This window comes from Linepithema humile, chromosome 7, assembly GCF_040581485.1.
Source record: "Linepithema humile isolate Giens D197 chromosome 7, Lhum_UNIL_v1.0, whole genome shotgun sequence".
Classification (NCBI taxonomy): Eukaryota; Metazoa; Arthropoda; class Insecta; order Hymenoptera; family Formicidae; genus Linepithema; species Linepithema humile.
In genome coordinates, this window is record NC_090134.1 from 2861378 (window position 1) to 2885620 (window position 24243).

The window sequence follows — 24243 nt, forward strand, 5'->3', positions numbered from 1 at the left end:
AAACAGTTTATAAAACACTTTCGATCTTTTGAAAGTAAGATTTGTCCCTAAACAAGTAAAATCACGAAAAATACGAAACGATTTGAATGCGATGTTGCAATTGCTGTGACACGATCTGTAACTAATCACCGTTTAAAGAAGCAACGACCCAGTGAGTCAATTAATTGCTATATTCACTAATAATATTCAAAATATTTTAATATTATTTAAATTAAAAATATATTATTTGCGCCAAGATATTATGTTATCGATGATGGAACAGAATTCTTACAATTGAACAGACAGATGTCCACATGAACTGGCATGCCAGTTGTTATCAATAGAGAGTTTAGCAAGTATCGATAAAATCCTTTTTTGCTACCAAGTTGCTCTAAAACATGTCAGATGGTGTTAGACGCGAATAAACAGCTGTAAATAGCTTTCTAACCTGCGAGATTACGCACGTGTTATTGTGGAGGACCTGGGAACTTTGAAAGTTATACATAAATTTATTAAAAAAAAACAGGAAGAATAATTGAATAAAATAAACATACTTGCAAGTCTAGATGTAACTGTGTATGAGATAAGTCTTTGAGTTGGAAGCACTCTAAAAAAAAAAAAAAAATTTGCACGTATTATTGTATTGTGGATTTAATAATGCAAAACTTAAAGAATATTAAGGAAAAAGAACTTCATACATTCTTAAGTGACCTGAGAATATTGAAGCAAAAGGGCGAGTTGGATACCGATGAGAAATTGAAGCAACAAGATGTTAAATGGCGAAATACTTTGGAGTATTGTGTTTTAGAATCATGTATTAGGCATTACAGTAAAGAGGTAATAGTTTATTTATGTTGTAAATAATATACGCTTAAAGAATTTCAGAAATGTTTATGCCAAGTAATAAAGAAATAATTTTGCATATTTTTTTATTGCACAGTGTAGATTGGAGACATTGGCACTTTTGGTGGAATCAAAGAAAAGTACATTATGTTTTACACAAATGGAATTGCATATAATTTGTTTATTTCTAAAATACAATTTGTGTGAAAAGATGGAATTTATACCCTTTGTTAAAAAGGTAATAAAAAATATCAGTATTATGCTTCAACAAAATTTGATTTAAATTAAATTTCTTATTTTTTATAGGCTTTGAAGCGATTGAAAGATAGCTTGGTTGCTATGAAAAGACAACTGGCTCAAGAAACAAAAATGATAAATCGTCTCAAAGAACAAGATATTATTTCCGAAACAATTCAAAATGCTTTGGATTTATCTTATCACAAATCTATGGAAATTGAATCCAATATAAAACATTATACTTTGTTTGTCATAAATTTACGCAAAATTTGCGTGAAAAATTTATATCCTGATGCAACATACAATCGTAGATGCTCCAGTTTACAGATACTTTTACTGGAGCAAGAGCTTCTTTCTGATGAATTCAAAGATATTAAATGGAGAAAAGAGCAAGCTGAAACAATATTTCATTGTTTACTTATGGATACTTATGAACCCAATAAGGAAATGGCATATCAAATATTAAAAACTATAAATCCAACATTGTTGCACTTGGATTTAGAATCCCATGTTCAATTAATAATTAAAGTTGCTCTTGAATTGGATAACAGTATACGACCCATAGACAGCATTACAGCTGCATACATGTTAAAAATTTCCAAGTTGTCTCCTGTTATAAGAAATGTACTCTGTAACTATTGCAATGTAGAAGACAATATTAGTGAGACAATAACACTACATCTAGTGTTGCTGTTATATGGAAAATTGCAAGTACATATATATCAAATATAACATCTAATACTATGAAAACTATGTTTACAATATATAGAATATTTTGTTCTTATTTTCAGAAAGCATTAGTTTTAGCAAAAGAAAATATAGGGATGGCAATTGTCAAGTGTTCCTTATATGGATATTTATTCTGCATAAAGAGCTTGCTTCTTGACTGTAATTTGAGGTAACTAAGACATAATATGTGTTGTATTACTGATTTATATAAAAATTTATTTAATACAAAATTATCTTTGCTTTAGGGATACAGGAACAAACAAATTATGGCAAAATACTATAGCCAATATCATATTATTGTGCTTTGAGTTAAATCATACTGTTTCTATAGTAGTAAATAATTCCTCACCAGAAGGACATTTGCCAATGGATTTAAAAACATTAAGCCTAGACGATGATGTGTCGTATCCTGACAAAGAAATTGTAACACCGCAAATGGTTTTACTTTGTTCTTGGCGTACTGTTAAAGAAGTCAGTCAATTATTTGGATTGTTTGCCACCAAGGCGTCAATACAAAATTGTGAACCTGCAGGCGGATTATTGACAGAGGAACAGGTGAGAGTATTCATACATATATTATATACATATTCATATATTTCCATGGTTAAGTATAACATAATATTTTAATGTATTAACAGATTGAGCACATAATGAGACATTTAGTTTCATTATTATGCGAAACAAAACACAGAGGTGCATTTGAACAGGCCTATGTCGGTTTTCATCAATTATGCACTCGATTATGGCGATTAACAAACACGACTTTAAGCACATTGCCTATACATTGTTTGCATGATATCTTAATAGGTATTACAGGATTAATGCCAGGATATTCTAAACTATGTGCAACAAGAAGAAGTGCAGGTGTTCCATTTATGATACAGGTACGTGGGAAAATTAATAGTAAAATTTTATCGAAAGAAAACTTTGAAATATAATAATAAAGCAAATTTATTCCACATACATAGGCTGTGTTATCTTCAGAACCAAAAATCCATGATAGTTCAAAGTCTGCCTCTCACTCAGTTATGAAAATTTTATTACAATTCTCGGAACTCGAAAATACAGTTAACTTATCGCAAAAAGTGAAAAGCATAATGTACAACAATACAATATTTTCCAAGTACGAGGATGTAATGGATATGATAATAGAAAATGAAAGAGAATGTCATTATGAAGAAATTAAATTTAATATTGGCGAGATAAAAACTCATTCTATGAACATTCTCAGAGCTTTATTTAGACATTCTCAATTAAGAGACATGGTTAAGAATTATATTGCTGATGGTTTGATGGTGGCATTTAAAAATTATGACAATAAAATATGGGCGGTAAGTAGAGCTACAATTTTTATGAAAAATGTTGATATTATTTACGAACTACTTTTTACGCAGAGAATAATATTTAATTGAAATATAGGAACGTAATGCGGCCACGTTATTATTTAGTGCGCTTATAGTCCGAATTTTTGGCGTTCAAAGAACCAAGGATCATATTAATTTAACAACAGATAACAAAATGACAGGGAGGATATTTTTCGAAAGATATCCCAGTCTTCTACCTTTTATCCTGGATGAGTTGCAAACTTTTGTATCAATTAATGATACTATGATAAAATCGAACGTGCAGGCAATTTTATTGTTATTGTCACGATTGTATATTAATTATCATGTTGACGAAACGGATATTGGTTGGAAGGTGTTTATAAACAATTCAATTTTTCTGCTGTTTTTTGTTAAAGATGAACTATATAACGACGACAAGTGTGTTTCCAGATAAATGAATTTGTTAATTTGGTATCTCAGTGTGCTAAAAGCCTTGTATACAAAACGCGTGAACTTGCAGCCAGAGCATTGGTGCCATTATTAACAGAGAATACAGCCTACAGCATTGTAAGGAAATTATTTTTAGTTTCATCTACAGCACGAAATACTCGGATCTCTGCAAATTTGTTGCATGGTTATTTGCTACAGGTAACTTTTAATTAGCTTTTAATTAACTTTTAATTTTGACAGGCAAAATTTAATTAATGTTTGAATATATAATTTAGACATTAGAATAGAGTTTTATGAATGTATTACAAGTTACAAAAATAATTTGAAACAATAATTTAAGTGTCTGTTACTTATATATATAATTTCTGATTTTTAAAATTTTTAGATATTAGAGATCCTGACAAAACTGCCGTCTGTCGACATTCAGCGGTTAAAATCTGACATTACGAATTTTTTAAACGCAACTGATTGGATATTAAAAGATTTAGAAAGAAAAGTCGATGGGTTTGGTTGTTTTCCGATTGCTACTGTATACGTCGATATTCTGCATGAATTATATAATTTAGATAAAGACATGTAAGATAATTATTTTACGGAAGCTATAATAATTGAGATCAATTTATCTAATACAATTTTTATGTTTTTAGGATTGAAAGTTGTAATATACAGAATATATTGTATATATTGCAGCAACATTTAATCGAGACCGATTTGTTAAAACAAGAACCAGGCGAGCAAATGTACAAAATATCTGCAATTAAATTTGTGCTGTGCGTTGACAAATATTCAAATATTTTACAAACAGAGTTTAATGGACAGCGTAAAGCATTTCACATATATTCGCAAATTTTGATTACCCCAGAAGCTCAGATACAAAGCATCGCGTGGACTACCATTTTTGACGTACTAAAGAGAGAACACTGTCAACAACAGAGAAAACTATTGAACACTTATGCTATTCGTACAGTCGCTGATTTTACTGAAAATTTATTTAAATATAATCCTGAATTGCAAGATGCGATTTTCGATTTCTTATATAACGGTTTAATAGACATAAATAAATGTTGTATTGCCGACAAACGTGAAATTTGTAGCTTAGTTATGAAAAACATACATTCACGTGATGCAAGCAATATTTATTCCCAACGTGTTAATTATTTGAGGTTGCTAGGAAAATGTATGGCGACATCAATTCACGAGTTAAAGGTTTGCTCATTACTTTGTTTTTATCTATTATGTTGTATTTTTTGTTTCTTGGTTTTTTATTTTTGTATTTTTATTGTATTTATATCTGTTTTAGGACGAGGAGCTTAATATTGAATATAAAGAGAGCGTTTATAGGAAAGTCTGTGACAGTAGTTGGATTGGTTCGTTAAGTGAAGATTTCAGATCTTCGGTTTTTGACATACTATATGATCTTTTTACTAATGATATTGATCTCGATCATTGCCGTAAGTTTGTATTGAGAATTGCTGCAGTTAACAAAATTATCGATTAATTTAATGATATAATAAAAGAAATATTTTTATAGATCCCATGTTAGATTGGTGGACTATGATGTTACAATTATTGATTGATGATAACGCGGACATTCGACAAGAAGCATCGAAGCTGATTTGCAGGATTAAACCATGCAATGAACTGGAGTGTATCGAAAGTACTTTGCCGGTATTTTTTCAGAAATTTAATGCAACGGTCGCTGATAAATATCCTGAAATTGCGATTAGCGCTCTTCTCTGCTGGAGTGTTTGTTTATTAGGAGAGACAGATTATGAAATGGATGAAACGGATGTAAGTTCTAACATAATGACGAGATATAACGAAAGAAATTTAATTATTAATACTATTGTCTGAATGTTTGTTAATAGGTATTCAACAAATGTAGGAATTACGATGTCTTTGAACCTGTGCAGATATCAATATTATGCTTCGATTTGACGAAATCAATAGTGCAACGATACTCTATTGATAGCGTATTACCACCAGACGTTGTGAGATGGATAAATTACCGTTTACAAATTACCGATTTCTCTGAATTATTGTCTTTCAAAGACATTGTTTGCGATTACAAGAATAACATGCCAACAATCGAAAGAAAGCTGGACGAAATTATAGATCCGACATATAGGGATAAATTATTGCAACTTTTAGCATTCGAAAAATATATGTCATTATTATAGTGTCGAATCTGTGCATTTTGTCACATAATCGATAACTTAATGTTATTTAATTATACGCTTTCTGATAAATACACAAATTTGATAAAATTCAAGTGTTTATTATTTAGAATTGAAGAAAATATCACAGATATATATAAACAAAAAATGCGCACTTTTAAAAAATAGTCTTTTAAAAATTATTATAATAATAAAGTTTCACATTTTTATTTTATCGTGTATTCGATATTTTTCATTTTTTAGAGAAAATTATATTAAACTTGAATAATTATAATTAATAGATTATTTCGCGCTATTTCTAATAAATACTGTTTGAAATTTTAAATAATATGATTGACTGTGATTGGTTCATTGTTTCAAACGCTTCGAGAATAATGCATTTCGGCAGACTTCGGACAGATTATAAATGTAGTGGTTAGCCATGAAAAACACGATGCGAATTCATGATCAAATCGCTTCGCATTTTTTGCTTTTGTTATCGCCTAAAGATGAATTCTGCGAAGAAGATATTATCGAAAGTGTTTCATAAAAAAAGGAGATCCAGCTTAAATACTGAATATAATCATACAAACACCATCCTCACAAAATCAATCAGAATACTGTTCACGTATCTGAGGTTATTTTTTCATCGAAAGCAGCGAAAATATTATCGAAACAATCATCGCCAGGTATGTACATTATTATTCTGTAATTTACAGTATTGTTAATTTTTTTATAATAACGTTTTATTATTTTGATCATTTCTGAAGCTTATAAAAATATTTTAATTTTTATTTCTGCGTCAAATGGTAACTTTATTCAATTTAGTTGCACATATTTATTGTCTTTGTTTTTTCTGCCTCCCGAAAAATTAGTTATAAATATGTAAAAAATGCAATTAAACTACATATGATGTGAAATGCATGATCACTGCAATGCTTTAATTATTTCGGCATTCGCAATATTCGCAGAATCGCAATATCGTGCTTTTTTAATGTTAGTTAATTATGGAACGCATCGTGTCGGATCACAACAGAGTCGTGTTCGAATCGATCCGTATTTCTCGTAATCGTTACCGTCTAAAAGTAAGCTTCAAGAAATTATTATAGATCTAATAGAGCTTTATGTTGTTGTAACAAGATGTCATCACCGGCGACAGCCGAGTCAAACCGAATTCGGTCGAGCAAGGCCGACTTGCGTGCGTATTTCGCGACGCGATGTGCTACCGTACGATTACACCTCGTACTCGTATTTTTTCTATTTTTCGCGCCATCGTATCGTGACCGTCCGCGTTTTGTGCGTGTCGATGCTCATTGTCTGCGTCTAACGGATGACGGCGCGTCGACGCGCCTCCCGCCGACTGTGAGCTACGAAAAACCAGGCGCATACCCTCCCCGCGTTCCGCACACGGTGTACGGTGCCCGTATCGCTGGTGGTGTTCGACAGGAGGAGGCATGGAGTGTATTCAGTGCGCCCGTTTCAAATTGTCACGGGCCGTTACCTCAGCCCCCCTCGCAGCCAGGTGAGTGCGTCTCGTCACGCTTTACTCGGCGGCGCGGCGAAGAATTCTCGCGACCGCGAATCGTAGGTCGTTGTCGTCAGCGACGAATGCTCCGCGCGAGACGGAGGGAAATAGAGACAGAGCTCTGCCTTCCTACTCTATCCTATTCTCTGGTGCTCACCGTTCGGCACCTGACCTACTTGCGCGCGAGCTGTCACCCTACCGTCGGTATTCCGGCTGGCCGGCTAGCCCTTCGGAGCGTGTTCCTCTTTGCTCGGCCTGTCTCGTGCGAATCTTGCGGAAAAAAAAAGCTGGCTTGCTTGTTCGTCGTGCGGTCAGTCGTGCGGAGGGTGAAAAGGGAGTGGGGACGACGAGGTCCACGCGGAGCGACGGGAATACGGAGAGAGCGTAAGAGCGAAGGCACGGCGACGACGAGAGGAAAACGAGTTTGAAAACTAGCACCGATCGACCGCACCAGGTGATTCCCGAAGCGTGTTATTTTCCAAGAACGAATTGTTCAAACGGACTCCGATCGTTCAATCGTCTAACGGCATCTTAACAAACGCTTTTTCTTCACTTTGTCTCGTTTTTATTTTCTGTCTCTCTTTCTCTCTCTCTCTCTCTCTCTCTCTCTCATTCTCTCTTCTTTGATCTTTTCTCTCCTCTCCTCCCATTTGCCTCCTTCTCCCGAGTCTTCTCTTCCTTGGGGAAAAGGTCATCGGTCTCGAATTTATCTTTTGTCCGCTCTTCACGCGCACAGAAGACGTGTTTTCTCTTTCGTCCACTCTCATCTCTCTTTCTTTTATATGACAAACTTCTCGGGTTTCGTTTAACGAATGTCTATGCGAGAAATTTACGAGCGGTTACGGAATCGAACGTGTCGCGTCGCGCCGCCGCGCGTCGTATCGACGTCACGTCGCCGGTGCCGTGACGCTGGTTTTTGCGCTGATTATCGTGAATCTTTTACGGTCCAGTTGAAGCCTTTTTACAACAGCTGATTTTGGTAAACGTTAATGTCGAGAACGATGGGTGCGGATCTACGATAAAAATTACCGTGACAACTCGCAATTGTTTAGCAACGAACATGCAATCGCAGCATTTATCATGTTCGAAGTGCGATGTCGCAAAAATTTTCTGTTGCATTAGGCACTTGTAATGTTTTGAACTTTGCATAATTTAAATGAAAGAATTATTTGTTGATATTTTAAAGAAAGAAAACAAAAACATATTTCAATCTAGAGGATAATTTTGAAAGTACGAAATTATTTTTTTATTAGCAATCTATATGATTATTTTAACTTTTATACTGATATTTATTTTGATTTTCATCTGTTTTAAGTACGTAAATATATACTATGTACTGTTTTCATAATATCATATTCTATCTTAAAATCATAGACTGATTATATAATTTCTCAATTTTCTAAGTTTCGTAAAACTCGATTGTCAAAAAAAAACGTTTGTAAAAAACGTTTGTAAAATATTTCATAAAGTTGAAACTTTCAAAACACTTTACATGCAACCATTCGATCGCAATATTCGTGAATATTCTAGCAATGATATTAATTTCATGTACAATTGATGTGCAACGATATTAATTTCACCTACGTAAAGATATCAATGCTACACTGGTCTCGATTGTCCGGAGGGGCAAAGGGGAGCACAAATGCGAGCAAACCGAAATTTGTCGCGGGCGCAATCGGCGGAACATTCTCGCTCGTGGGAACGTCTCTTGTACATACGTTTCACGTGCCGCCGGTCTATTTGTTTTGCCGCGCCTGCAGCGGCAACTCGCCTCGCGGCAGCGTTATTTCGACAATAACGTTGCTCGGACACGCGATCAGTCGGATAGAAGAACGCGTAATTTATGCAAAATGCGAACAGTGGGCTCGAAGCTGGCCAGTCTGCCGGTTTACCTTGCTTCGTGACCGCCGCTAGTTACGCAATGACAAAACAGCATTTTAACAACGGCAATTGAATATCGTTATAGTTATAACAGAGCCGCGCAAAATTTTTCCTATTATTCGCCCATAATAACAACGCAACGCAATTACATGAAAACGAGTATTTAGATAATTTAAGGTAATTAAATTACGTTAATTAGTTTATTAGTTATTAGGATAATTTCCTATTCGATTTTCTATTAAATTATATAATTTAAATTAGGATTGAACGCGCACGCATTCATAATGATAGATATTTCCATTTCATTGCAGCGAGTAATGTATTCTCGTATATTTCTTATTTTTCAAATATGGAAGTTCACTATGTATGTTAATCGCCGATAAAAGCTTTTATCTTAATAAGCAGTTATGCGAAATATCGTCCCATAACTTTGTGCAATTTTCTTTCGAAGAACTATACTGCGTCACAAGACGTTTGCTCTTTTAATTAATAGATGATTTACTTAATGTTAATTAGAATTATGAAAATTAAGATTTTATAATTAAATTCCAAATATCGTGTTTTCTTTCAATTATAACTGAAAAATAGAAAAACATATTACTGTCAATATTTTGGAAACATAAAAGCGTAATTGATATTGGAACGCTGCTACATCTATCAATTTACTTTTATGTCTACTCTTTTCTTCATTGCGTTATTTTATCGTAGCCATTCTTGTAAGTCATCGCTATTTCATGGAAGCGGATTTTTTTGAATGCCACGATACTTTTATGATCAGCGCCGTCGATGAAAGTCTTCCTCGTAATCTCGGACGAGGCTTTACTTAGAGAGTATGCAAGTGAGCCCTTGGTGATATAAAGGGTGTCTCCTCGTAAGAACCTCTGAGATTGCGGAGGGCTTCCGTCGCGCCTCGTATAACGCGGAAATCGTTCGAAAGTTAATTTGAAATTTATTCATGGACACCATGGGGGATCGTCGAGCACTGCTTGCATGCAGGGTATCCTGTCCTTCGTTTATATGGATAGTTTGACTTTTCCTCAGGGAAAATGTCAAATGTACAGCATTATTCGTTCCCAGTTTTTAATTTTCAATATTCTTGAAACTAATATATTTTCTTGTATCTTTAAAGCTTAGTTTACAAAAATTGCTTGTTTTTAATTCCTTCGTAATTACAAAAAGAACGTCTTTATATGTTTTTGCTGTGGAAAAACCTTTAAATTAGCCAAAAAGTACAATCTTATATTGATCGTTAGCTTTATTTTGACGAGATTGAACTTTTAATATCCTTTAAACGTAAAGGGTAAACGTAAACATTTTTTTTACTTTATAAATCTGGTTGGAAATGTTTGTTCTGCCAAAAACCACATAGATATAAATCACGTAAAGAGATCGTCCGACAAATCAACGACAAGTTCGCGAGAGGTGGTGGACGACCTCGCGACCGTTTAAAGCTAATTCTCAGCGTGTCACATATATGTCATATGTCATGACTCACGAGTCACGACTCATGTTACATCGCGAGTGGCACGCCATAATTCGCGGAAAAAAAGTTAGCATTTGTAATTGCTTTACGTCTTACGGAATTAATCTTCTGAAATGAATTCTACGGTGAAAGGACCAGCACGGTTTTTTGAGCAAGTTTTCTTTTAATTTTTCAAAATTAGTATACTTTGTATACTATATGAGATGATAAAATTTTTTTTGTTTCATTAAATGGAGATTATTTTAAAACGTAGCTATTTTTGAGATTTTTATTTTTGACGATCGCAGTCCTTTTTGCATTAAATCCTCTATTCATGCTCGTCATCTACTTCCTGCGGCGGCTCGCAAAAGGTTGGAATTTTTCACAGCCCGACTCGTCGTCCGTAGTAATTGCAGAACCGGACGGGTTGCACTCACTCCCTCCCTCCATCCGGTTTTTCATTTGGCTCCTTTTAACGTCGACCTTAAAATAAACTTTGTAGCCCTGCGTGCCATCTTTCCGCGTCGCACTTTTCTTGTGCTCTTGAGCCTCTGTCGTTGAAACGTCGGAAACTCTCGGCGATAGACGACTTTGAGCGCGCTATAACTTGAGAGAATAAAATATTCACGAAGCGATACTGCAAGTTTTTCTATGTTTTTTAAATTAAATTTTGCAAACTGTTACATCATTAAGTAAAATTAATTGATTAAATTAAATTTTATATAACTATACTATACAACTATAATGTAGAAAGCTATATAGCGTTATAATTTATACAAGGCATTGAAAGACCCAGATCACAAATTTTACACGATAAAAACCGCAATACCTTCTATCAGCGATTCACATAAAAAAAATAAATGTTCCCATCGTTCGATCGAACCGTTTTTACGATATAGTCGTCCCTTCCTATTTTATCACCGCAGAATCCCATAATATTTCTCAAAAAGGGAATCTCCCTTTTGCACAGGTCACAGCGCAAGGCCGATGTCGCGATTGACGATGACCGTACGAGCGTGTGAGGTAACAAGATGGCAAGGACGAGCAGCCCCTGCTCCTTGAGCGCCGATATTGAGACGAATTCCCGCAGGAAGAACACGAAAACCCGAGGTGGGAAGAAGCTGCCAAATGCACTGAGGATCTTTCGGCAGGAAGAGGAAGTGGGCGGGCAGAAAAAGGTGTCGTAATAAAGACGACGAGCAACGACGACGCATCGCGACGAGCGAAGGACAATGGACGAGATACGCGGCTCGTCGTCGACACGCCGCCTCTCGCAGATTCTCGATCCGATCACGCGACTCGCCAGCGACTTCGGCTCCAACTCGGCACCGTGCAGCCCACGGCTGGGCGCGCGCGTGCACGATGCGAGCAGCGGGTCCACTGCTGCCGCGGGTCAGTCAGGCCCAGCCGTCGCCGGCAACGTTCCAACGTCGTCTCGAGCAAGCCCGAGCGGCACTGCAGCGGGTAGCGGCTCCAGCTCCGGTCCCGATAGTCCGCGATTGTGGCCGCGACAATTTCGACAGGCACCCACGCCACCGCCACGGCCTAGGCATGCTTCCGCCGCTACCACCGCCATCAGCACCGCCAGTACCTCGACTAGCACCTCCGCTAATATCAATAACAACAATAACAACAACAACGCGGGAAGTAGCACCGACAGCGGTGTGCCGTCCTCGGTGGTGCACGCGAGAGACTCGCCCTACGTCAACGTGTCGAATCTGTTCTTCCACAAAGACAAGAGCTTCGCCGAGAGCGCTAGAAGCGCCGGCTACATCGAGCTGCGCGACAAGCCCAAGTGTAGCCCGTACGATTTTACGTCCGAGTCGAGCGGTCACGTGGAGTACGCGGACAAGAGGACGTTTGTAAGTCCGGTTCAGTCGGACTTGGTTTACGACGTCGGAAAAGATCCCGGCGGCCCGCTCTGCAGGGGAAGGTCGAACTATGACCCAGGACCCTCCAGCGGTAGAGGCCACTTTGAGAGAGCGTTTTCGTTTTCGAGCAGGCAACCGCCGGAACAACCGCAGGCACCGCGATTGTACGAACCGGGCAGGTTGTTTGTCGATCCGAGAACCGCTGCTGGCAGCGTCGACGTGAAGAGAGATAAACTAGACATCAGGCCAAGTTACAGTACTTCCAAGAGCTTCGATGGATACACGACGACGGTGGAGGAGCTCAACTGGCAGGAGAGATGTCTGGAGCTGCAACTGGAGCTGCACAGGAGCAGGAGTCAGGCAACCAGAGTGAGGGATATGCTCCGAGAAAAGGTAAGTTTGAGACTCGTCTTTTTGTGAGATTTTACTTTTTAGCTGCAAGTACAAAGAAATTTTTCTCAACTTATAAATAAAATAGAAATGTATATTGTAAATTTTTTACGACATATTGCTCAATTTTATTTCTTTTAATACTAATTAGCATAAAATAATATTTTATATAATTTAATTGCGAAAAATTTAATTGGTCGCTTTCTCAAAATTTTTATTACAAAGGTCTCGAATTTAATTGCACATATACATATGATGTTCGCAGCTGAAGAATTAATTGTTATCTCACAGTTTCTCTAAACAGTGTCAAAAAATGCTGTCGAAACAATTCGAATTGTTTGAGCGTGCTTGTTGAACGAGAAGATAAGAAGCATATCGTTTATCTCGTTTAATCGCCTTGTATTAGCCGTCAAGGGTCGGTCGGAATAGTTAACGAATCTCTCGTCCATGTCGAGAATTTTATCTGATACGCGCGGCATACGTTAAACAAATTACGCGAGACCCAAGTACGTGGTACAGGGAACCGAAACATATATCTCGCCGTCTGGATTTAGTATGCACGGCCACGCGCGCCGATTTAACGCTGTCACCGCAGATAAGGCACATAGAGGCATTACATTGTTCAGGTCCCTGTTCTTGGCACTTCAAAACCCACTACATCGATCATTTAGCGAAACAAACTCTCACAGACAACGCTTAATATCATTTTGAAAAAAAAAAATGCATTCTGCCGCACGCTCTGTTCAGGCTCTTTTGCGCATTAAATAATGACAAATGTAAAAACTAACTCAGATACATTTTGAACATCTTGTGTTTTATATTTTGTCAATAGTTTTTTTAATATTAATATATACATATAAATAAGGTGTGTTTAGAAGAGAGAAAGAGTTGAAAAAATTAAAATTTAGAAAAATCATTCTTAAGTATTTCTTTCTAAGAAAGGACATTTTACATTTTTTAAATCCTATATGAACTAATTTCACAATTGCGACATCTAAGTTATTGAAATTATATTTTGCTACGAATCAAGATGAAAATTCTGATCCTTTTCGGTTCTCGGCTCGCACCGGTTCAATGTTTCCATGATATGACCAGGTTCGTTTATTCGTTAGGTGTATACGTGGTTTAACGCAAACAAACTGCCCAAGAGACGGCAGGACACACGGCGACAGCGGAATGAACGTGTATGGAGTATACGTTGACGAGGATTCAACGTCAGGCCGGAAATTATACGTCCGCCTCGGCGGACACATCGTAATATCAGTGACGGTTTTTTTTTTACGAACTTTTCCACAATACATACCACCCACCCTACTGTCCGCTCGCCACTCGTTGCATAACGGTCGGTTTTATTTCTCACCGGTAGCAAAAAGGATCGGGAGCTAAACGACGGATCGGCAAACCGTATCGCGGAAATGTTCCCGTATCGTAGCGCGCGGTTAGACCGGATGATATTATCCCTTTCCAAACATTTTTTACAGTTGCGTCGCGCGGGAGAGATTTCACGGATAAAAACCTTTCGTTTTTGTTATTGCAGAAGTTCGACAGAGCATGATGTATTGACAGAAGGAAAACTGTTCACGAACCAACAATTGTTGGATGTAGATAATTTTGAGCTTTTTTATTCTGCATTATTTTTATCTTAAAATAATGCATTTTAGATAAAGCGTATTTGAAAATATGTAGTTTAAAATTTCATGTCTAATAAATCGTTTCTTGAGCGATGTTGAAAGGTTTAAACACCTTGAAAGGTGTTTAAAATAAATTGTAATTTAGTGAATATTTGTGCAATGTTAGAATTTTTAATTCTAATTTTGTCTGAGAGTGCCGAAAAATTGGCTTTTGTCTTATCTGTTTTTATGACTAGTGCAAACTGATCTCGTTGTATTTTCTTTTACTGCGTATGCTCTCGCTGAAAGCGAGTTCTGTTTATATTATCGAAGCGGGGAGCCGCGTGCCCTGAACGCATGTAAGATTCAAGACGAAATCCTTGATGTATCTTGGGGCTACCTTTTGCACGGAAGGAATCCCAAATGGATTTATGAGAGAAGGCAATAAGTTTTTCTACCCTCGTAAGCGATAATCTCGTTTTGAATAGTAAACATTTTTTCAATATTAAACGGATTAAGTAGAAATCACAGAAACGCAATTATTTGTGTATTAAATTTGGAGAATATTTCATAGAAAAATTTTAAGCTTAATGAAAATTCACATAAGGTTTAAATTATAAATAATAATTTGAATTTGAAATGATAGAATTATAAATAATAGCAAAATGAGTTTTTTTAGAAAAACGGATGATTATGTTATAATCTAAATAAATTTTGAAGATATATAATGTCGGAAAACTAGTAGAAATGATAATTTTTCTTAATATTTTTCTTTTTTTATTAAAAAAAAGTCGATTACGAATTTGTTTTTGTACATTCCGGTATCAATTTGGTAGAAATAAGGCTTCTCTTTGATCAGAATTGAAATCTGTGGATTGGGTATAAATAGCAGTTGTATATTGAACCGGTCGTGATACCTCATTATCTAGGCAGGCATACAATACATGGTACACCGATGGTGTATATCATTCTATTGAATATACCCGGGTAACATGTACTTGCAGCCTCCACACTTCCGACGTACAACGTGTTCCAGATCTAGTGATTCACCTTTCATCTAATCTTTGAGCGATACGGAGTTGATTGTTCCTTAATGAAAAATTATAATCTATTCCAAAATTCCTGTTTTCAATATTAAATACTAGGTGCGCAACTAAGTTTCCGGGTTTCACACATGAATGGCGCTAACGATACATGTAGTCGATATACATGTCTAAAGTTGTGTTTTTTTATTAACTTGGACATCTGTCAACAATAACCAGTCATAATACCAACACATATTGCAACGCAAAAATATTTTTTCTAACAATAAAGATGTCGAGTTTTGTGCCAAATAAACAGCATTTGCGGGAAGCTTTGCTTTTCTGCTTCAACTTGAAAGAAAATGCAGCTGAAGCACGCCGTTTGCTTGAGAAAGCCTACGGCGAACATGCACAATCGAAAACTACTTGTGAAGATTGGTTTAAACGCTTTAGAAATGGCGATTTCGACACTGAGGACAAGGAGCGCTCCGGAAGACCAAAAACATTTGAGGACGCCGATCTGCAAGCGTTATTGGATGAAAATGATACGCAAACACAAGACAACAACAACTGATAAATTTGAACCATGCATTGCTCGAAAAACGGCCAGAATGGGACACGAGACACGAACGAGTGATATTGCAGCACGACAACGTTCCGTGCCATCGCACTTCCATCGTCCAGGACACCATGAAAACGCTGAAATGGGATCTGCTACCGCACCCGCTGTATTCACCAGACCTGGCCCCTTCCAATTATCACTTGTTCCGGTCGATGGCACATGGCTTAGCTGGGCTACACTTGGCCAATTTCGAAGAAGTGCAAAACTGATTGGATAAATGGTTTCGATGCAAAGACGCGTCGTTTTATCGTCGCGGTATTCATGTATTGCCAGAGAGATGGCAAAAATGTGTAGCTAGCGAGGGACGATACTTTGAATAAACCGTTTTTTGTATTTCTCTTGAAATTTTCCATTTTGCATTGATAAAAAAAAACCCGGAAACTTAATTGCGCACCTAGTAAATATTATTGTGATAATTTGATAAAGTTTGTTTGAAAGAAAATATGCGAAATATAGAGGGTTACTTACTATTTGTTTACATCTTCAAGATTTATTGTGGTTCTCGAAAAGTTCTTCGTTATCAATCACTCCCACACAGCACATATCCGAAGGACGTTCGGGAAACATCCCGAAGATATCGTATTTCTCAAAGATATCTTCGTGATGTCTTCTGGATACGTCTTTTGGATATGTATGCTGTGTGGGCTTGTGAATTATTAAAAATGATTGGTCTTTTGATATTTTCAAAGACAACTGACTCCGAATTTATCAAAGATGCTTAGCTATAGGTAATTGTTAGCTCGGGAACACCGTGTATTAATATCGATTCTTTGCACACGTGTATTCCGTGTATTAATACCGATTCTTTGAATGACATTAAAGGAAATCCGCACGTCAATGAAGATACGAGACCTCAAACGTCAACACTGATTTCAAAGAACGTCTGTCAATGTTGCAACAATTACTTTTCCGCGACAGTTATTTTTCCATGTTCATGTATAAAAGCGTAACTATTTTACCGAGTAGAAACTCGCTCGTGTAAGTAGACGGAGAAAAGTTTTTGCTCTAAATTAAAGTAGCAGATATATGGTCGTAACTGTAAAACATAAAACAAAGTTCAAAAATAGATAATTTTATTTATTACAGGTTTTTTTTTACAAAAATGGACTGAGAGTAAAACATTTCTCTTTTATCTTGTAAATTAAAAGTATGCACAACACTAAATCGTGCTTTTTCTAGTATTTCTGGTACATACGAGACGATAATGAAACCACGAGATTAAAATACGGCGGAAAAATTGTTCCACACAGTAATTACATTAATGAAACGTTTACTATCGACAACCGATTTACAATTAAAACTATTAAAAATTTATATTACGCAACATTGATTACAGCTCTTTCTCCTCTGTGTATCCGTCTGTTTACTGGTGCTCGCGCTAATGAGTTTTCACGTTAATGAAGCTTACGTCCTCTTAGAACCCTCCATCGATTTTGCGTCACGTGTTGCAGAAGCGAGACGAAAAAGAAAGGTTCTTCTTTTCTAGATGTGGTCCCTTTTGAGATACAGTTTCAATCTTCTTCTTACTACCCTCTTTGTTCGAAATTTGTCATTTTATGGATGTCCATCCCTTTTGGGACATGATACTACTTTTTTCTCTAATTTTCCGTATCACTTTTCGCGAGAACTTTTAAAAATTGACGAGAAAGCGCAGGAAACACGCAATAGAAACAAGACAAATAAAGACGGATAGTCGACTCATCTCTCTATCGATACAGACGACGCATACGTTCGAAATCCCATAGGACCTGTGCGAGTCAGACACCGGTTAACATTGCCGTGAAATATCCGCCATTATCTTGATTTGTGCGCCTATCTCGAGTGCGTGCACCATATTTCGACCGGTTAATTCGTTGATTCACTCGCACTGTGCTTGTAGTCTTTAACTTTTCACCCTAATGGATTACTATTGATGGCTCTTGCACGTGCCGCTTTGTATTGATGTGGTGCTAAAACAATCGGTTTCCTCAATCGGATTTAAGATGGTACATTTTCTAAACGTGAGAAAGGAACAAATTCAGAAATATTAGGCATTTTAACTGTGAAAAAAATATTTAGATTTTGATATTTATTACAAGATATCGGTAACATTTATTATTGTGAAGATGAACGTCTTTCCGAATATTTGGGATTCGGTAAAAAATTCAATAAAAATCAATACACGATTTCGGAAATCAGAACGGTATTGTCCCAATCAATTATTGCCCCTGATTCTTGGGTCTAGAATAAACTGCAATCAGCGTGATTTTTCAGAAAATAAGGCATTTATAGAAATCCAATAGAAACGTTATTTACAATCTATTTTTTCTTCGGTTATAAAAGCATTTTGAACAATTTTAGAAATTTTATTTTACATTATTAAAATAATTAACTTTTTTATACAAACTTAAAGTAGTTCTACACGGCATTAAGAAACATTTCTAATCATACAGAACATCCTTTAGAACGATAAATATTTCGTCTGCATTATAAGATGGAGAAATTATAAAGAATACGCGATTGTGTATATTACTTGTATGTATTTATGGGCGAGTATGTGTAGATTTGATAAAGTAGGTAGACAGAGCGAGACAGGGAATTACAATCTACAAAGTTCTCGTTGTAACGGACGTCTGTGTCGGATAGCACAGTGCCAAGAACCACGGACACTGCGCCCAATTAGTAGTTAAGCTTACGCGAAACTTCGACAAAATTCAAGTTTGGAGAATTGGCATCGAGGATTAGGATTTCATATTTTAACGCAGCAGTGGCAAGTTTTTTTGAGCTATAACATCGTTTATAGCTGAAGTTTTAATTAGTAATTTTTATTTAAACGTCAAATTATGTCACGCAATATCTCGGACGTGAATATTGCACAAGTTCTGGCAATGCCTTAGTACATTAGTGTATTAATCTTAGCATATCAGACGACTTAATTGCACGACAACGGTTATTTCGGAGAGCTCGATCCGTTTTATAAACGGCCATGAATTTTAATTAATGCGGTTAATTATGAAAGGTCAAGTAGATTAATTGAGCCGCCAGTTAAATAGGACACAATATAATGATTTCTCGATAATAAGACTGTTATAACTGTTCCACAAATATATACACAGATTAGAAATTGGAGTGTTTCATTAGTTCAGTTATTACAAAATTATTCGGATATGAAAATTATAATCTTGTTACTGAACATTGGATTAGTCGTCTAGAAGTCTAGAGTACATCACTTGACCTCACTTTATCATATTTTATGTACATCTTATTGTGTGCGTAACGTGGGAAAGTCGCGGAAATATAGCGACGCTAATCTAGCGTGGCAATCATATTTAATTGATTGCCGTTCTTTTAGAAGTATAAGTAATTTCAAAAAATAAAAATTTATTTCAAATATATTGACAAATTTATTATTTAAAAATATTGGGCAAAAATTATATTTTATATATTAAACAAAAATAAACAGGCAACTTACAGTTTGATTTATGAAATACATTTTATTTGCGGAATATATTTTTTAACGTTTACGGGTGCATCGAGAAGGCGAGATATGTAATATCTCTATTTCGTTCCATTGTATTCTAAGAACGGCGCCGCGATGCCGGGCCGTTCTGTCTGACTACGAGAAAACTTGGACGTCGCGCTGGAATTGCGTCCGAAAAATAGCAACCCATCGGTTAAACGTAGCTTCCTTGACTTTTTCACGTTAGATTGCGATCCGTTGCATTATCGTTTACGACTGGAAGGACAGGCGAGGTATACACGTAGTAAAAACTAAACCTCTAGCTAGACCCTTGGTAGCAAACTTTTCGATATCTTACAAGATGTTTCTTTGACCAAAGTTGTCCAACAATAAAGTAAAGGAAGCAATACCTATCACAGTGACAAAAAACATCAAAGATTACCCAAAAGTGAACAATCTCCGATCGATTGCGATTTTAATATCTTAACAACCGCTTTATTTTGTAATACGTAATTCAGAGATATAATTAGTCCACAGTTTATATAATTTATATTCATAGAGCTTTAATGAATATATATTCGTATGTTAATTGTTAGATAATATAGTTTAAAATGACGGCAGTAATAAATTTTAGTGATACTTTATATGAGTCATTGGGGACAGAACTACGGTATAAGTAATTCTTCACATCTTGAGAAACACGAGAAAGCGTTTATATGACGGTAGCTAATGTAAATATAATGTAATATATGCTTTATTGCAGTACTGCTTTATGATTTCATAAACAGAATTATTAAATTTCGTATTATCGCGGAAGAATAGTGAGACAAGATTAATACTGTTGTTTGCATCAATTCACACAACGTTTTCTTAGCAAAATTCTTACAATATTTTATTTTTGCTGCAATTTTCTTTAACAGTTTTATTTTATGAAATTTTGACTGCCATATTCGTCCCATTCTTTATTTGATCGCTCGCTCGTCGCCATGGAATCCGGTAAATCCGTCTCGTCAATGTCAAGGTACGCGAGAGTGGGCGCGTTTCGGCGAGAATTGATTAAACCCGGTTTAACCCTTCGTTTGAACCCTCTCGTGCCTCGTAATCGTAAATTGGGGCGGTTCTCGTACTTGTAGCGCTACATCACCCGGCCTGAAAAGCGCCGTCTCTTCCCGAGCGCGATTTTCTTAAACTTAGCGCGTATCTGCTCGCGCGAACGGATTTATACACGGTCATTCGTTTATTTTTAAATTACACTGTCGAACGTTATTGTGCAACTCAACTCGCTGAGCTTACGTAACGAGAATACGTTGAATGGAATCTGAAAATAAGATCTTCTAAAAATCTCAGTGGCGGGGATTGCTTTTGCGGAATAGCAATCTACATCCAATGCCGCGAGTTTTGATACCTCGGGTATACTACATCAGGAAACGGCCGTGGAGTTGGGATTGCGCGGCGCGTAAATCTCAAAGAAAGTGTCTCGCCAGGCAAGGGAGGAAACCGTTTTCACAGTCGCGGGCATATAACGGGAAGGGACAACGGAGGGATCGAGGCACTGAGGGGTTGTTCGACCTGACGTACGATAAAGCTCGCGCGTAACGGGCCGAGACCGTGTTCTACGGATGGACTCTTTTTAACCCGGGAATACGCCGCACGGACACGTTAATATCATTTGCGCGCCATGTCGTTGCTTATTCGGTCGCGACGTCTACCTCGCGCTTGAATATAATAAGTAATTTCGTATTTTAATAACGTTAGGATTTTGTTCGTTCTATCCGCGTGTTGGGATAATATTATTAAGAAAACAGACTTTAATCTTTTATTATATAATTATTTATTATATAATTATATAGTTATTATATAATTTATTATATAATGGTTTTTTTCTCTCTCTTTCTATACCACATTAAAAAACGTAAAATTGTATCTTTTTGTTAAGGAAACAGGTTTTATCGTATTTATTTGATTTGTTGGTCAAAAAATATTTAATCTTACGTTAAATATTTTTTGACCAACAAATCAAATAAATACGATAAAACCTGTTTCCTTAACAAAAAGATACAATTTTACGTTTTTTAATGTGGTATAGAAAGAAAAAAACCATTATATCACTGAAAAAGATGTTTTTCTAAATAAAAAGTTATAGGTATTTGTAATATTTCTTCAAATGAATCAGAAACGAAGTAAGTAGGACAATAGGAAACTGATAAGAAATTTTCAACAATATTTTTCTTGTTTATTCATTTTTTATGTCAATAATCTTTATTTAGATATATTCATTTTTCCTTGCGTTTGAATATAATAACAGAGCTATTTGAACTGACATACGATAACATCAAATTATTGGCTACAATTTTTGACATTTTATTGTCGTGTTAAATCGATAATATCGTTTCCCCGCTTGTAGGATGGCTTTGAAGGATATTCTGTGTTTGCCAACTGTGATAGGTTTTATCGGGCAAATAGGTATTATTCTTTTTTGGAAATTCTTCCTTTTTGCTCGTCATCGAAGCTATTGCTCACTTGGATTTTATTCGCTTTTAGCCAAGGATAATATATCTACAATTCATATTTGTGATCATATTTGATAAAAAGATTTTTAGACTAAGTTTGAAAAGTAATGTCAAAAAGTCATGTTTAAAAAAATGATTTTTATTTTTACATGATTTATTTACATGTGGAAACGAAAGGGTTGAAGGGGGGCGGTCGAATTTTCATGGTGTTTATCACGTGCAACCGTTTTGCAAAGCTGCCGTTGACGTTAAGCGTAGAGAAAAAAAAGAATTTGAAACTTTTCGACAGCCGACACGAGCCTCGGAAATGAAAGGACAGGCTCCGGTGATTAAAAGCCCTTGGGCGGCAATTGATTTTTCTCTCGCATCCATTACGTCCACATCCAGGCGATGTGGACACGGTTTGTCTACAGGGTGTACGAATATCGACGAGGCGGTTGCGCAAATTTATTGCGCAACCATCGTTTATTCAGTGAATTTTAATAATTTCATTCAATTAGCGCAGAGTGTAATGTTTTCGGTGAAAATTGAAAAATACAATTTTGTTCAAAAGCATACAAAGAACAATTTAACATGTTTTTAACGTTAAATTTCTCGGCCACTTTTTTGATATCACTTCCATCGATAACAATGCTCGTAATATATTCTTTAGGCAGCATTTTTCAAATACAATTTAATGTTTATTATATGTTGCGTTTATGTGTGCCTCCTCTTTTTTCGTGCGACATGAAGACTATTTCGATTGGCATATCCGTCGAACCGCACGGCCAACCTAAAGCTCACGTCCGGCCGATCCATTTATCCCTGCAGGGGAAAACAAGGAAGAAAAAAGCTCGTATTTATTGGCTTGCGTCGGGACAGTTACATATTGCAACGTGTATAAGCCGGGCGTGTACAGTTCGTGGATCACGAAGTGCGTTCCACATTGCTAGTTTTCCCGCAAGTTACTCTGTGTGCCACTCAGAGCACATTCGAAAACTTGACGTAAAACAGACATTAAGTTGATGCGAATGTTTCTATATATTTCTCAAATAAAAGTAGACGCCCGAGCGCGACAAAGTATATTTTTAAGCAATTTAAGTATTTCATCAAAACAGAATTATTATTTTATTTAATTAATCATTTTAATGCAGTTTTTCTGTAATTGAATTTCTTCTTTTACGCGCTTTTCTCGTATATTTTCTATATATTTTTTAGAAGAGTAATCTCTCTTCAAATTACTATCTCTGACACTTCCTCTTGTAGCCATTTTTCGATATTATTAAAGTTATTTATCAACGTACAGCGTACTCAAGCGTAGCTTGCACGACAGCCGTACGTTTCTCCGAAGAAAGATCGATATTTTATTTTAACAAATAAGTGGAAAGATCGCGCAAACGAATATCTTTTGTTGGATTTGCAAGTCCAGGAAGCTTGTTCCATTGTATCTTCCGTGAAGCATGCATTTCTCGCAGTTCGTCCCGACTTTTCTATCCATCTTCCTTTCTCTCTCTCTCTCTTCTGCGACTGTTCTCTTTTTTGTCTAGCTACCTCCCTTTGCGTCTACGTATCGTCTGTCGACGCCGTGGAGTGCGACAAAGTAGAATTTCAACACGTGGCACTTTCGCCCTCGCGCGCGCGATAAGAGAGCATTTTCTTTTTTTTTCTTTTTTGGACGAAACTAGAAAAAAGGGAAAAATTGCATCATATAAACATGAAGTAGAAATGAATAATAGAAATAAATAATAATATATGAATAAGAAATGAATAATAGAAATAAATAATAATATATGAATAAGAAATGAATAATTAGGAGTATTTGCAACACCAATTTCAATATTTATTTACAATCGTTATAATAAATAAAAATTATATATTTTGGATAATTATAATAGATAATTATAATAATTATAACTGCGAGCAATAAATTCGAGAAGCAAACTGGAGACATTTTTTGAAATAAAATTATTTGCTGTTAAATGGCAGATATATTAAATAATATTTATGTACTTTCCATAATATCTTATGTTTGTGAAAAATAAGCATTACGTGATAACTTTTCATAATAATAACTTAAAATTTTTATCAACGGAAATGAAAGAGTGTGGAACTCACACGTTGCAGAAGTCTCGAAGTAAAACGAAGGCAGCGCGGAATTCTCTTCGGCGTCGCGAGAATTTATTATGACCACGAATCTCTCGATCCGAATCCAA

General features: G+C 36.1%; 2 protein-coding genes across 9 annotated transcripts in view; both read left to right on the forward strand.

The window, feature by feature from the left end:
* Positions 1-286: 286 nt before the first annotated feature.
* Positions 287-5830, forward strand: THADA (Thyroid adenoma-associated protein homolog). Of its 2 annotated transcripts, none has more exons than XM_012377887.2 (14): positions 287-816; positions 920-1060; positions 1129-1770; positions 1851-1957; positions 2034-2343; positions 2427-2672; positions 2757-3119; positions 3208-3486; positions 3564-3761; positions 3949-4139; positions 4211-4769; positions 4864-5014; positions 5095-5354; positions 5432-5830. In XM_012377887.2, exons 1-14 carry the CDS (start codon positions 637-639, stop codon positions 5741-5743), a joined length of 3939 nt encoding a protein of 1312 aa, XP_012233310.2. In that variant the 5' UTR covers positions 287-636; the 3' UTR covers positions 5744-5830. The 2 variants fall into 2 exon arrangements, with proteins under 2 accessions (XP_012233310.2, XP_012233312.2); XM_012377889.2 differs by having other exon boundaries at positions 675-816; positions 925-1060.
* Positions 5831-6907: 1077 nt separating this feature from the next.
* The window catches only part of LOC105668465 (uncharacterized protein CG43867), a 60822-nt gene continuing 43486 nt past the window's right edge, over positions 6908-24243 (forward strand). For 4 of the 7 annotated variants that reach the window (XM_067358848.1, XM_067358853.1, XM_067358852.1 and 1 more), the window contains exons 1-2: positions 6908-7241; positions 11558-12851. In XM_067358848.1, coding sequence (XP_067214949.1) covers positions 11820-12851 — 1032 coding nt within the window. In that variant the 5' untranslated portion in view covers positions 6908-7241; positions 11558-11819. Of the gene's footprint in view, positions 7242-7346; positions 7699-11537; positions 12852-24243 lie in introns of those variants that run through there. The other 3 variants (XM_067358854.1, XM_067358849.1, XM_067358850.1) reach the window with 3 other exon arrangements.

Excerpts from the sequence above, each read along its gene's own strand:
- THADA (XM_012377887.2), top strand. The coding sequence starts at position 637 with ATGCAAAACTTAAAGAATATTAAGGAAAAAGAACTTCATACATTCTTA. Across the intron at positions 4,770-4,863 it reads CATCAATTCACGAGTTAAAG|GACGAGGAGCTTAATATTGA; the intron begins GTTTGCTCATTA and ends TATCTGTTTTAG. Across the intron at positions 5,355-5,431 it reads ATGAAATGGATGAAACGGAT|GTATTCAACAAATGTAGGAA; the intron begins GTAAGTTCTAAC and ends GTTTGTTAATAG.